Genomic DNA, 15,001 nt, shown 5'->3' on the forward strand with positions numbered 1-15,001 from the left:
ATAATGCCAATGTTGTCTGCAAAAGTTGTTAACTTACTATGCACACAAAATTAAGATTTTCAGGGAAATTATTAATGTAAATTAAGTATTAACGGGAGTGGTCCAAGTACAGCGCCTTGAGGTACACCAGAATTAACAAGAGACTACAATTATTTTTGTTCTCTCTTTAAGTCATGATAAAATTCAACGTAGCATACGGAAATTCATTTCAGACAAGACTTTTCAAAGTTTAGACCTGACTGGATTTGTGCCAAATATACAGCCATAAGAAGAAAGCAATCATACCAATCTGCCTCCTCCTAGTAATGCTACGTTTACACTATTTTCCCGGCAGCCACGGCAGCCCCGTCTGCCCGAAACGTAGTGCGCCGTGAGATTTTGGTTATGTGTTAAATCTATACAACGAGTGTTCAAGAATTCATCAGTTGTTTAATGTTATACGATGCTTTTGCAAGATAAACTACGTTCATCTTCACCAAGACCACCTTCTCTCATTTCATACAAACCTAATGACTTCTGCTTTCATTTAGAATTTATATCACCAGACATCTTTTAATTAATGACCTAATCACTTACTAGTATTTTTATAAGTTAAAGTTCTAGGGGTGATTAGCCTACGGACCAATCCTTTAACATACGAAAAAGACAAAACTTATGCGACAGCTTCATCGGAAAGTTTAGTTTATTAGCTCACCTGAGCCGAAGGCTCAAGTGAGCTTTTCTGATCACATTTTGTCCTAAAGGCAAAGTCCATAATTGTCTGTCTGTAAACTTTTCACATTTTCGACTTCTTCTCAAGAACCACAGGGCCAATTTCAACTAAACTTGCCACAAAGCATCCTTGGGTGAAGGGGATTCAAGATTGTTCAAATGAAGGGCCACGCCCTCATTCAAGGGGAGATAATTGGGAATTAATAAAAATTTGGTGGTATGTTTTAAAAATCTTCTTCTCCAGAACCACTGTACCAGGAAAGATGAAACTTATGGGGAAATATCCTCAGGTAGCGTAGATTCAAATTTATTCAAATCATGACCCCCGGGGGTAGGGCGGGGCCACAATGGCCGACCAAAGTTTTCCATAGAAATATTTAGGAAAATTCTTTAAAATCTTCTTCTCAAGAATAGCCTAGTAATAATTGATCATATTTATATGGAAGCATCCTCAGGTAGTGTAGATTCAAGTTTGTTCAAATCATGACCCCCGGGGGTAGGGCGGGGTCACAATGGCCGACCAAAGTTTTACTAAGAAATATATAGGAAGATTCTTTTTTAATCTTCTTCTCAAGAATAACAAAGCCATAGTTGCTCATAGTTATATGGAAGAATCCTCAGGTAGTGTAGATTCAAGTTTGTTCAAATCATGACCCCCGGGGGTAGGGCGGGGCCACAATGGCCGATCAAAGTTTTACCTAGAAATATATAGGAAAATTCTTTAAAAATCTTCTTCTAAAGAATAACAAAGCCATAATTGATCATATTTATATGGAAGCATCCTTAGGTAGTGTAGATTCAAGTTTGTTCAAATCATGACCCCCGGGGGTAGGGCGGGGTCACAATGGCTGACCAAATTTTACAGGAAATACATGTATATGGGAAAATTCTTTAAAAATCTTTTTCTCAAGAATAGCAAAGCCATGATTGGTCATGGGACTACTTTTGGATTTAAACTTTTCAATAATAAACCAATTTCTACTTTTTTTCCTAGCCACAGTGCTCAGGTGAGCGATGTGGCCCATGTGCCTCTTGTTTTTCAAATTATAACCCCCTTGGTAGGGTGAGGCTACATTGTGTAACAGAGACAATTTATTGCCTCTGCTGGGGATTGAACCCAGAGCCTCTAACTTGTCAGTCCAGTGCTCTATCAACTGAGCAAAAGGGTTAACCCACTAGCCTAAGCTAGTAGGATACCTTGTATCTTACACTACTACAATTGGGCGATCCAAATTTTACAAATAAAAATATAAGAAAAATCTTTTAAAATCATCTCAAATACAGAAAAGCAATGGTTAGTCATATGTCTAGTTGTCTGTCTCTCGGTTTTTCTATAAGCTTGTTGGTCTACAGAACTTTCACCTTGCCCTTTACATTTGAGTGATAGGTGCTACAGCTTTCATATTTCGTTCACTGTGGCAAGACCTTTCTTTGGGTACCAATAATTTTGCTCTTGACCCTACAGTTTGACTTATTTTTGCCAAAATTTACCAATTTCTAACCTTGGCTTTAACTTTTAAACCGTTTAAGCTAATCTTTTCATATTTCACAAGTGTATTCCATATGTCCAGACCTTTCTTCAGATACCAAATTTTACCTTTCAATCTTGACTTTTACCCTTCATTTCACAATTTTGTTTTCTATGGTTCTGGAGAATACATTCAGTTAAAGGAAAGAAGACATGGCAGGTATATGGAGGTTAGATGCAGTTTCTTGAGAAAAGCTCACTCTATCCTTTGTTTCAGAGGAGATTTGGAAAGGTTAGACAATTGTAAAACTTTGCACCTTTTATTTAACATTATTTCATAAAAATGTTTTATATACCTTTAGAAACCATGGTAACTCTAACATAAAATATTAACGACTTAATATGTCTTTCCTCAAGATACACATAAACAGATATTAAATTTCTGTTGTTATAAATAAATAACAATGAATAATAACAACAAAAACAAACAATTAAACCTAGCCAAACAAGGCACAGACAGACACTAACGAAAATGGAATGTTAAGGCCCATTAAAGCATGGTCTATAAATTAGTTTACATGATTTGAGTAAGTTTGCTCAATATTGCTCTTAAGTGACTAGCATAGATCTATGAATTACATTGCTGTTGTTGAGGTTAAAGTTCTTGTGCTCAATATTGCTTATTCTAGTCATCATCGTTTGTGTAGTCATAGTCAATGGTACTGTGTTCCAAAAACAGACTGATAGGTGTAAACACAGATTTCTCCTCTCTGGACAAGCGCTGTGCAGAAGAGAAAGGGAAAGATGAAGTCAGATAACTGTTGGCCAGGAGCTCTGTTGTCCTTGGGGTGTCCAGTGCCATACTGAACACTAAATCACTCCTCGTCCGAGTCAGGCTGTTCACAGACTTAGCATTGTTCTTCTTCAAGACTTCCAGCTTGTGCATAAGACACAAGATTTCCTCCACCATCACACACTGTTGTAAGTACTGTGAGGGATTGCCTCCCCCGATGATCTGAGCTGGCGTCTGCCACCGTAAGTAACACTGACTCCACAGTTTCATACAGGCTGCCCCTATCAAAGGAGTCAATTTTGTACTTCTTTCAGATTTCATTGGATTCGAACACACATTAGATTCTTCAAAATTCTGCAGTTCATAGGAGTATAGCTTCTTGGTGGAGATTTTATTTCGGAGAGATGACTCGAGATTTTTGGATTTGGTCAATGCATCGCAGACGTCAGGATTGGTTTTCATTATGTACAAGGGATTGTTAAAAAAGGACTGGTCATCGTTACTAAATTGCATTTGCCAGTCCCACACAGAAGGTAAACAAAATCTCTGCTGCCAACGACCATCAATGTGGTAACGAGTCCGCTGATGGCAACTGTCAAAAAGGAATGTATCAAAAATACCCATGTGAACACTGTCCCAGAGTGTGACCAGATATGTCTCTGAGAAGGCGAAGGCTGAGGGGTACTGTCCCATCAGCTGCCATACACAGTCCAAAAATAGGAGGAAAAGTGGAATCTACAAAATAATTAAGAATTCATAAAATGTATAAAAACAAAACTCATTAAAACATTTACAACACTCAAATTTTGATAAAGAATATCAGAAATGTACCTAAAAATAATATATCCAAATTCTTCATCAAAGAAGTTATTAAAAACAAATTTTCAAAAATATTAATCAACAACTTACGTATTCGTTATTTGTTCGGTTTAAATCCTGAACCAGACAACCCTCTCTTTGAAAAGGGTAGCCCATAGCTACCCACTCCCTCTGTATGAGGGACTGGAATCCTAATCTGCTTCTAAAATGTCGGTCCAGTAAAATCTGCACCAGACTGGATATAAGGCAGCAGTAATGTCGACTGTCTGGTTCTGTCAAATATACACACATTATATACCACACCCACTTAATGTTACATGTCTTCTAAGTAAAATTAAAAAACAATATATTTGACCCCAAACCTGATTCAAGTTTTGCAAAATACTACAAGAATTTTGTTGCAAATAAAAAGTAAAATGAAATTTAGAGTAGTCATCTATATGAAATATATTTTTAAACATTAATTGTCCATCTGATATCATTTTAAATCATTTTGTAAAATAAAATGCAAAACTATGGATCCATTGAACCTCTTTAAAGTATTAACCAAAACACAGAAGTCCTCTTAAAGGTTACAAAACATTTGAACACAGTGATAGTTATTGATTTAGACAATAAATTCCGGTATTACCTTTGATGATAACTGTGTGTCTTTTCAGATGTTCTGCTGCATCACATGCTGTCTTCAGACACTGGGAAACACAAGTCAGCCATTTTGTTCCCTCCACTGAGGATAACCACGATATGTCCTGTACAGCAAACTCTTTTCCAGAATCTAGGGAGTAAAGCAATCTATGTAACAGACTTATCTCTGTGAAATTCTCACTTTGTGGAATCTGTAGCACAAACAATTTCAAGTCTCAGACCACAGGAACAAAAATTATAGCTGTAAATTCTTCTCTAATATACTTATTATAAAAATTCCTGTTAACAAGTCTCTTGTTTTCTTATGCTGCAATTTCAAAGTAAAAAATGAAATCTTTAAATTTCTCCTGATAAAGTTTTTAAAAATACTCAACAATAATATGCTGTCAGACACCAATTCAACATATGTAATTGTAACATTACTTTACAAGATTTGAGCTGGGGAAAGAAAGATAACTCATTTTATGCACTTACCTATGAATATTAGGTCTTTGAGTTTTTCATATGCCCCTTGGACATCTTTTAATGGCGGGCAGTGTTTTGTCAGATCCATTTCGACTGGGTATCCCTTATTAACATCTGCAAGCTGTATTGCAGTTCTTAATCTATCAAAATTCAAAGATTTACTTATTATGAAAATGTCTAAAAAATATAATCAAAAATACATGCATAGTTATAATTTTCTTTTAAGATGCCATACAAAATCTGGACCCTTGTGGTGAGGTATATATATTCAGCTTCTTTTATTAATACAAAGCACTGTAAAAATATAATCTTTTGAAACACCAGTTTATTCGCAGATTATGAGAATAATCAAGCTCATGTTAGACATGTGCAGTATTAATGACATATTATTTAGGGTCCATTGGCATAAAGATACTGTAGAAGTACTTTCTTCCGCGTGGTATTAATTTACGTTATGTACGCGGTCACAAATTTTCCGCAGAAATTTGTCCAAGCATACTTAATATAAATGTAAGGCATATAGTGACAATTTAGAAAATCCGCGTAATTTTCTATCCGCGGATTAAACAGAATATGAGATTCCACGGAATTATGACCCCGTGGAAAAAAGTATGTCTACAGTATTTGACATTTTGCATCTTTAACAGCACAAATTTGCACCCCTTCCTTAATTAGTGATTTTCTTGGTACAGCATATGACTGTGGGTACATACATGCAAAGTTTCATATAAATCTGAAGATATATTAAAACAATGTATCGATCAGTAAAGTAGCCATGTAAAGAAAATGATATGAGGGTGAAGGGTCTTATCCTTTATAGCTATTATTATAGACATGCAATGATCTTAACATAGTGTCACAAGTTCTAGAAGATCTTACATGTAATTGTGGTAGTTTTATTCGTTTAAGCTGGAAGATTTTACATGAATGCATGTCTTGAAAGAGGCTTAAAAATATGAAAACAGAGATGAATTTGAAAATTCTGTAAACACAACTGACTACTTTTTTGTTGAGAACAGCAAGAATTAAATTTCAAAGAAATTTGTGTGAAGACAGAATGATGCTATAGCAATAATATGTTAATGGTATATGAGGCTTACCGATTACAATATGTCCTAATATACATCTCAGATGAAAGACTGTAATATTAATCAATTTTCATCAAGAATTACAAATCAAAAGTGTATTTTTTCTAGATTTACTTTATGAAGTTCCAGCATAAGTTAAGAAACCCCACATGTGTTACATGAACAACAAAATGTTTAATCTTCATATGACATTGCATTGCTGCTGATGATAATGTATAATTTTAATACACATCCTTATAAAAACACAAATTTTCATAAATTGTTTAAAAAAGATACATCTTTTACTATCTGAAATAAAAATTTCCTACAAAAATTTTTTTGAAGAAGTGATATAAAGGAAATTCAATCAAACTGATTAAAAAATTATGAAAAATATGTTGAAGATTCATTTTTTTTAATGGAAGCAGTAATTTATTGTCTGTGTTTCCCCTGCATTTGTCCCTGACAGAAAGATCCCCTAGGCTACTGTTCACTTTGCTTCTCTCCAACTGCTTTTCAAAGTTTTCAACTTTTTGTTGGTTAAAGTCAAGTCATAATTAGCAAAATATTGAGATATTTACAAGTTAAAACTCTTGCAATTAGATTTACTAAATCCTTTGTCAACCCAAACTGTAAACTGAAGTAGCATTTGCTATCTATTGATATAATACTGGTTACAAAACTGCATGCATATACTAGGTATATATAATGTACATAAAAAATTAGCTGGCATTTTTCTCTTTTAAGGTAAATGCACTGGTGTAAGAGAGCATATACACAGTGATATTAAATGACTGATATTCTAATAACTTCAAATATTTGTTTTAAAAATGTAAGCACAAACATTTTTCCTCTTCTGTGGAATCATTAAACATTATGATCGGAAGGGGGGGGGGGGGGGGGGGGGGGGGTGGTAAAGTTAACAAGTTTATGAGGGTTACAGAAGATATGCCTTGTGTGGATAAGGGATGCATTAGAATCGTTATTGTTCATGGAGGACTTATATGTGTTAATTTCTTGGCTATACCCTTTCCCTTGCATCCCCATGAACATACATGTCAATGCATTGATTCACTGAATCTTCTGTATGTGAAGGTTGGTAACAATGCTATATCCCCAGGCATCAGTAAAATTTTGCTGCCCAAAATGTATGAATGTCATTTAAAATGATTTCATAGAATGCTCACAATCCAAATTACAAATTAAATCTTTCTGACCAAGCAAAGATCCTGATCCAGAAACATTCTATCACTCCATCATAATCCACCACTCCATTGTTATTCATTGATAAACAGATGTATAAAACATCAAATAACCACTAAACAAGCACTGAATAACCATGGACTGAATGATTTAAGGTGAAAAACCCAACAAATTTCAGAGCACACGATAAATACCTTAAGTGAGTAGATGCTGAATGAATAGGGAACAAAAACAGAACCAAAAATTAGGTGGATGATGATGAATCATTGAAAATGTGGTGGTATAACATTCCAGGAAACGGACAAGAGTTGTATTATGTTTATTATTTTACTTACTTTCCTACATAATCTGCTAAATCTGAGTCGGCGTACATCTCGGCCATTCTGACTAGACTGGCTCCACTAGTGTGAGTATAACACCAGGCCTAACAAATACAAAGTCCAGTGTATTTATATAAAAGAAATTTCTGTGAAGAAGTAAATCAAGTGCAATAACATTCAGTACATTACTTACTGGTAGCCTGTTCTCATTGAATTGGGAGGCTGCCTTCATCAATTCATTGTAACTCATTAAGTTCATGGGTAAAACAAATCTCTCTGGCATGCTTAAAAAAGAAAGTTTTGAATATCACTATTAAGTTAATTCCAAGAAATTTTTTATCCTGTAATTTCATAAGGATGTCTTAGTAAATTGCAAAAAATGGGAAATTCTTGTTAACACTACTGTATACAGGGAAATTTTTGCCCCCGCTTTATTTTCGCCCCTTCACCATTTGGGCAAATTTAAAACAGGGCAAATTTGTAAGCAAGTGTAAAAGGGCGAAAATAACAAGGGGCGAAAATAACCCCATATGCAGTAATTTTAACTGTGCACATGTACAAAATAGTTTTATTTATACATACTTGATAAATATCTCAACAGATGATACAGAGAAAACCAGGGCTTTTATACAGCCATATGTTATATATATTTAAAGTACAAGATCCCCTACAAGTGTTCAGCAATACTCCAATAGCCCTACCTTTGGGACACACAGTAACCCTGATTGACCTCACACACTGTCCACTTGGTACAGCCACACCGATTCAGTTCCCTCTCCCAGTCCGCAGCACAATCATACATAGGAGTATTACTGACAGTCCCGTTCTCTGGTCAAAAGATGAACACATTCTGTTTAGACATCAAATAAAACAGAAGTACATGTACTGGTAAATTCATTACTTTACCCTCCTGAAAATTACCATAAAAACTTATTACATGTATTTCTTTAAAGCACTACAGAAAAATTATATTAACCTTCTCTCTTGAAATCTAAAAACATATTGAAACCACTGTATTTACTAAAGATTATCTTCATTTTTCAAATTTTTTTTTCAAAAAATGATTCTATATCTATTAGATGTAATATAATTTCTGATGTTGGTGTTAATTAAGGACATGTGACCAGTATAAGATTTTAAACTTGTCTGAACTAACCTGGTGTCTGGAGAGCCTTGGCGTACTCAAAGGCATACAGGAGATAGGACTTGTTAGGATATGCATAGTGAATCACAGCATTGGTTATCTAAAGTATACAGAAAAACAAGAAATATAGCTTATATACTGGTAATGTCAAATACCTCATAACACAGGGAGTTTGATCATGGTGATTTTTCATTACGGTAAGCGTATCAATTATAAGTTTACTCTAAATTAAATTCTTTTATGCCTGGATAAACATTAACTCATAAAATGCTTCTGTAAATCTTCTTTTTTAAAAATCTTTCTAATAAATTAGAACTTATTTAAACATGTTTCGTACCTTTTTGATCTGGTCTTTGGGGGCAAACTTGAAACCAAAAACATGAGTCCTGAAATCCTACATATAAAGAAATTACAGCTGTAAAAAACATCTAAGATTATGAAATGAATACTTTAATAAAAAGAACATTTAAAATATTTACTATGCTGGCAAGGGAAGTAACTCCAATGACTCCTACCTTACAATGGATTTCCAGATATTTGGTCAGTGTTGACACAGTAGTGTTAGGCAGTAACTTCCTTCTCTTCCCCCCAGATACAACTGAAATTTCAATTACCAGGTAACACAGTTAATATAATGATCTGCAATTCATTATTTCAATATGAAACATTCTGACAACGATTTTTGTTTAAACATGTACAGTAAAGTGATCCTGGATTACCTTGATAAATGCTTTCAATGTTAGTGAGTGGAATGTCTCCATCGTCTATAATCTTGTTTCTCTGTCGCTGACCCTCCTTTAATGAAAATAGGAAAGATACTTACTATTCATTAAATTTTATATATTCATAATGTACTTCATACTTTTTCTACATTATTTCAAAAATTCAATGTACAGGAAAACTTATTTAATCTGACATGCACTGAGACAAATTTTGTGTCAGAATAGATAGGGTGTCGGATTGCACAGTGTAAAATTACACAGTGGAAAATAGTAGAATATGGGAAAGAAATTTATGTTGGAATTTACAGTGTGACGGATTGCACCGGTATTGGATTAGACAGATTAGTCCATCCCTACTTGTTTACCTTTTCATAAGATGATCTGTCCCCCGTTAAGAATGTGAGTTTGAAGTTTGTGATGAAGAGTTTCCCTGAGGTTCCCTGCTTTCTTTCAGTAAATGGAACAAAACACAACACACTGTCTGCCTCTGTTACCACCCTCTCTCCTAAATAATAGAAATAGAAGTCAGATAACCTTACTGTAAATCATCTCTGTCCACAAGTGAAACACTGTACAGGTTAATATACTATACACCTCTGACAATACACTACAGTAGATGTGGATATTTATTATATACTGTACTTTAAAAAAAAAAAGTTTTATTTTTTTGCTTACCTGGGAGAAGTCGTGGTATCAAGTCATTTTGAAAAAATGAGGAGGCTCGTTTTTTTATCTCATCCTGAAAAGAAAAATAATTCATGAAACAGAATGTCCATTTTCCCACTGAAGTGTGAACTTGACCTTAAATTAATCTTTAATTACTATGAACAGACAGGAATTAATTAGTAAGCCTTTATCTATTGTACTTCAGCTATGTAAGAGTTAGGGTCATTCTCTGTAAATAAACCCATCTCTGAGGAGTGCAGTTTGTATAATTCTTCTCATGATGGAAGAAACAAGTTGCCTTGACCTGAAGCACTAAACTTTGCTGAAAACTTTTATAGACTGTGTGATTTTATTTGTTTTTTTTTAATTTTCTATGAAAACATTGAAAGCATATGAATTGATGTTACAAGCCACAAGAAGAGATCAGCCTTTCATTATTTGTAGCTATAGTTCCATGAATGGATATATTCAATTTTCAGTTTTCAGGACTAAAACTCTTGGAAGAATAAGTTTGTAATACTGACATCAAGTTTCAGAATAAAGTTATTTACAAGATAGTAAACCCTTAATAATTACAGAATATAATGACAAGGAATGGTGATTTACAGATCAAGATTTAAAATATGCCTTAAAATATCAAAATACTTACATCAGTTTCATCTTCGTCTTGATCAACATAGGATTTAAATGTCTGAAATACAGAAAAACACATCCTTTTAAAAACATTTAGTAAAATGAAGTCCGATTGAGGAGTTGTTTGGCCTAGATAAGGAAGTCGTAAATTGTAAAGCCACACATATATCCTGTCTAATTGCCCTACAATTGGAGCATTCACACAACACTTACCCACATAACCTTTGTCTTCCTTTTATCATGGAAGCCCAAAAAATTCATTTCAAAATATTTACCATATCCTTCATAAATTTCCTCTGACTCAATTTTTTGTTATAATACAGATTGTCTAATAGGGAAGTTGAATTGTCATTTTATATGTGACAAGAAAAAAAAAACAAAGGAAACAGCCAATTGAGGCAAATATGGTGAAATATCAACTGATGTTTTTTAGATGCATACTAGTGGTCCACAAGTGCTCCATATGGCACTTAGAATTATTAGTTTGCTGATTATACAAGTACTGGATTTTTATACTAAATTACACAAAGATGTAACAAGGTAAATTAATTAAAAGATGTTTCTAAAGAAAATACAGGTATTCGTTTCTTCCTTTTTTTCTTTCTTGTTTTCATTTCTCAATATACCTCTCTTACATTTTGGAAGGTGGGATGGGGTTTGGGGGTGGGGTTGCATTTGTCAGTCTGATTTTATTTTCCATTTTTGGCAACAATTATATGTCTGTCTTAAACTGTAATTCTTTTGCAGTCTTTGATGGATAGAAATAAAATCCTTTCTATACCCATTACTGAAATGAAATGACATACCCCTGGTAACTTATTTGAGGTTCTGTTATCAGGGTCAAAGTGTAAGAGCAAAAAAGTACATTATATGTGGGAAAAATTGAAGTATATTATGATTTAACTAGCCTAACTCAACTCATTATGAAATCACACCAAATTTGGAGTATATGAATTAACTAGCCTAACTCAACTCATAATGAAATCACGCCAAATAAAAAAAATCATTGTATTCCAAATTTAAGACTGTAAGTGGAAAGAATACTCTATCCTGTCTGGTGTTGGTGCTTACTATCCATTTAGTAGGCCTGACTTTCTGAATTTTTTATACAGAACTGTGACTAGATGAATAAAATGGGTCAAAATTGTTTGTATAGTATGGAAAGGAGGAATGAGTGCGTGAACATACATTGAAAATTCATAAATACATATTTGTTGAAAACATATGGCTGGACCGGGAATCGAACCCAGGATCCCTGTATTACTATAGTCAGGTGCTCAATACCCTGTATGCAAGAAATTCAAAAATAAGTATACACTAACTTCAAGGTGCTCAAAACCAACTTCATTTTGTATTAAAGTCAGGCTTAAAGGTACATGGAAATAGTTTTCAGAATATGAGTGCTATTAAGGAAGCAGTTTAAAATAATTAATTCCAATACAATAGTCACTGATAATTTTTTATAATCAGATCTTTGACCCACTCCTTTTTTTTCACTGTAGCTACATTAATAACTAGGATACTATATGCCTTAAATTTATATTAAGTAACAAATTTCCGGAAAGTTTGTGACCGCATACCGTAAATTAATACCACACTGAAAAAACCATATCAGATCTCATATGTGCATGTAGCTACATTTATAGCTAGGATAATATTTACATCCACTGAATCTTTTCTGACCAAACCATATTCTTATATGTGCATGGTCTAATGAGCAAATATGCATACTCTGATGTCTGTATTAGATAAAGGTTAATTACCAAATTCTGGACAATAATTCAATTGTATCAGTGTCAACTTGTTCAATCAATGAAACGTATAAAGACGATATAGCATCACGGAATACAATAATTAAACTTCCCCGGCAAAATTCTTAACAAATCTTTGTAAATGATTATTTAAAAGATATAACGAATAAACAGATAAAATGATTTTGAGTCCCGTTGAGGTTATATAATGAAATTTACATCTTTTATAACGAACTTTACAAAGAAAAATGTGATACATTAACCCGACTTTATTTTCTTTTAGCTTTTGTTTTTAAAATTAAATTCATAACAAAACCTTAGTTATCTAAGGTATGTTTTGTAATAACAAACAATTAACATATTTTATAATACTTGAAGGAAAACATGCATATTCGAATTGCTATATATGGTTATACGAATTAAATTATACGGATATAACGAATTCGGATAAAGCGAATTAAATTCAATTGTATACTATGCTGTCAACTTTTTCAGAGTACATGTATCATTCAATCTGCAAACATATCTTGCCAATTCAGGGATTTTTTAAATTACATGTGGCTATAAGGTGTTCCACTACTGTAGATTCCTGAATACATGTGTGAATTGATTATCGCGTAATTTTGCGAGAAGCATCACACACAAAATAAAATTACTCGCCTTTATTTTTATGGTGCTAAAATCTATGTAAAATCTCTTGACCAACCGTCCATTCACGAATTATAATTCTCATGAATTGAAGTTGAAGAGCCCATTGGCGATAATAAGTACTCACCAAAAATAAGGAATCTACAGTATTTTCAATTCTCTAGAAAATCCTTTGATTAGTTTTAAAGCTGTTTATGGTTGTACAGTGAAACCTGTCTAATCCGACATGCACTGGGAGACAAATTATATATGGAAATAGACAGGATGTTGGATTGCACAGTGTAAAAATATTGAAATAGTTAAATCAATAAATGGGTAAGAAATTTAAAGCCATAATTCAGAGTGTGTTGGATTGCACAGGTATTGGATGAGACAGTTTTCACTGTATTGATCTTTAACAGAAGCAATATGCCTTAATGCATATCATGTGACAATTTTAAGCATTTTTATTGTCAGAACCATTTTAACTCCCCCTTTAAATGTTCTCCAAGTTTCTTAAGTACTTTACATACATACATTTACATGAAATATTACTGTCTTTCCTACAATTACAAATGTACCGGTACTTCAACAAACTGCAGCACCCCCCCCCCCCCTTCCCAACCTCTTTTCCAAAGTCCTTTACATGTAAGTCTCTAGTTAGCCCAGCCCCTCCTAAAATATGTGACAGTACCCTACCTTTAATTTAACAACATCATAACTGTTATTCCTCCTCATGAAAGCTCTGCCGATAGAAGCCATGTCAACATTGCCTGTTTTTCTCTATGTTTATATACCAGTGCTAGCTACGCCCCCTGCACCTTTAATGCTTATCAGCAAAGGGTCACATGGATTTAAAAACCTCACTCAAAACAACGCTGGCTTTACATCTGCTTGTTGTTTGGGATTAAGACGGTAAAATGATAACATCCTGATTACATATAAATACTAAATGCATTAAAATTCTATTTATATTTCAATATCTGGGTCAACATAACTCAATATGCACTATGCATATAAACACTGGGATATGATTACGTTATCATTGTACAATTACAATACAAAACTGCATTTTTCTCAAAGCAACTTACTACCGATATAGCAGCTAATTCAACGTACCTACACTTGAATGTCTTTATTGAAGAAATTCTATAACTTAATTTATTTAGTAAAATCAAAATGTTCAAAAGGATTGAATAATTATTGGCACATACACTGTATGCATGCATGTACATCATGTTGCCCAGAAATCTATATACTATTATATAATGAGTCACCACAGAGATTAAAGTTTATATGACTGTCCAATAATACTTATTGTGTATTACATCATTAAATCACTAGGAAAATTATTTCCTTAAAAGTACTTGATAGAAACCCATCTATTTATATCAAAATCACACTCTAATGCATTTTACAAAATTAGGTTTATATCTAAATTGTTATTTTTGGCAAAATAAAAATTCATGCAATATACATGTATCCCATTACATATTTGAGTGTAAAATATATGCAAAAGGCATATACTTTTCATGCATTTGGGTGTAAATGATAAGTTTGAAAAAGTATGTTATATCCCATGTACATGTGCAAGAAGACTGCATGTTTATATTTTTTTTTTATCTATCCCCTTTATGCTTATAATAGTCTATAACAAGTCCACTTATATCCATACTGTTTACATGTTCAAGTTTTACAAGCAAATTATGACCATTAATTTTAAAAAGACAATTCTCAATTTTTTCTTCAAAAAAAAAAAATCCTTAATAGATCTACAGAGACTACTTGTGTAAATCAAATAAAATTGCCCCTCTTTGTCTGATATGATCAAAAATTTCCTTCTTCCTGTAAATTTCTGTTGGTAATCAGGACACTTGCTACATATCATATACAATGAGATTGGATTATGTATTATCGTTATGAGAAAGGTACATGGACACTTTTATGACCAGTATTCAAGTAACGTA

General features: G+C 33.3%; 1 protein-coding gene across 4 annotated transcripts; it reads right to left on the reverse strand.

Moving 5' to 3' along the window:
- Window positions 1-2,486: 2,486 nt before the first annotated feature.
- Window positions 2,487-13,927, reverse strand: LOC134256537 (myotubularin-related protein 10-A-like). Of its 4 annotated transcripts, none has more exons than XM_062739210.1 (16): window positions 13,734-13,927; window positions 10,673-10,714; window positions 10,033-10,096; window positions 9,723-9,862; window positions 9,355-9,430; window positions 9,151-9,233; window positions 8,973-9,029; window positions 8,648-8,735; window positions 8,193-8,319; window positions 7,685-7,775; window positions 7,507-7,595; window positions 6,002-6,040; window positions 4,911-5,041; window positions 4,423-4,566; window positions 3,882-4,063; window positions 2,487-3,707 (listed from the first exon to the last, which is right to left on the reverse strand). In XM_062739210.1, the coding sequence occupies exons 1-16, from the start codon at window positions 13,794-13,796 to the stop codon at window positions 2,865-2,867; spliced, it is 2,259 nt and encodes a 752-aa protein (XP_062595194.1). In that variant the 5' UTR covers window positions 13,797-13,927; the 3' UTR covers window positions 2,487-2,864. The 4 variants fall into 4 exon arrangements, with proteins under 4 accessions (XP_062595194.1, XP_062595195.1, XP_062595198.1 ...); XM_062739211.1 differs by lacking the exon at window positions 13,734-13,927 and adding an exon at window positions 10,870-10,991; XM_062739214.1 differs by lacking the exon at window positions 13,734-13,927 and adding an exon at window positions 10,932-10,958.
- Between the last annotated feature and the right edge of the window lie 1,074 nt (window positions 13,928-15,001).

The sequence above is a fragment of the Saccostrea cucullata genome, unplaced genomic scaffold, assembly GCF_032062105.1.
Source record: "Saccostrea cucullata isolate Sc308-1 unplaced genomic scaffold, CSIRO_AGI_Scuc_v1 ctg90, whole genome shotgun sequence".
Taxonomy (NCBI): Eukaryota; Metazoa; Mollusca; class Bivalvia; order Ostreida; family Ostreidae; genus Saccostrea; species Saccostrea cuccullata.

Coding starts and splice junctions, on each gene's coding strand:
- LOC134256537 (XM_062739210.1), bottom strand. CDS start 13,796: ATGGCTTCTATCGGCAGAGCTTTCATGAGGAGGAATAACAGTTATGAT. Junction 9,863..10,032: donor GATACCACGACTTCTCCCAG/GTAAGCAAAAAA, acceptor TCTATTATTTAG/GAGAGAGGGTGGTAACAGAG. Junction 9,030..9,150: donor ATCTGGAAATCCATTGTAAG/GTAGGAGTCATT, acceptor CTTTATATGTAG/GATTTCAGGACTCATGTTTT.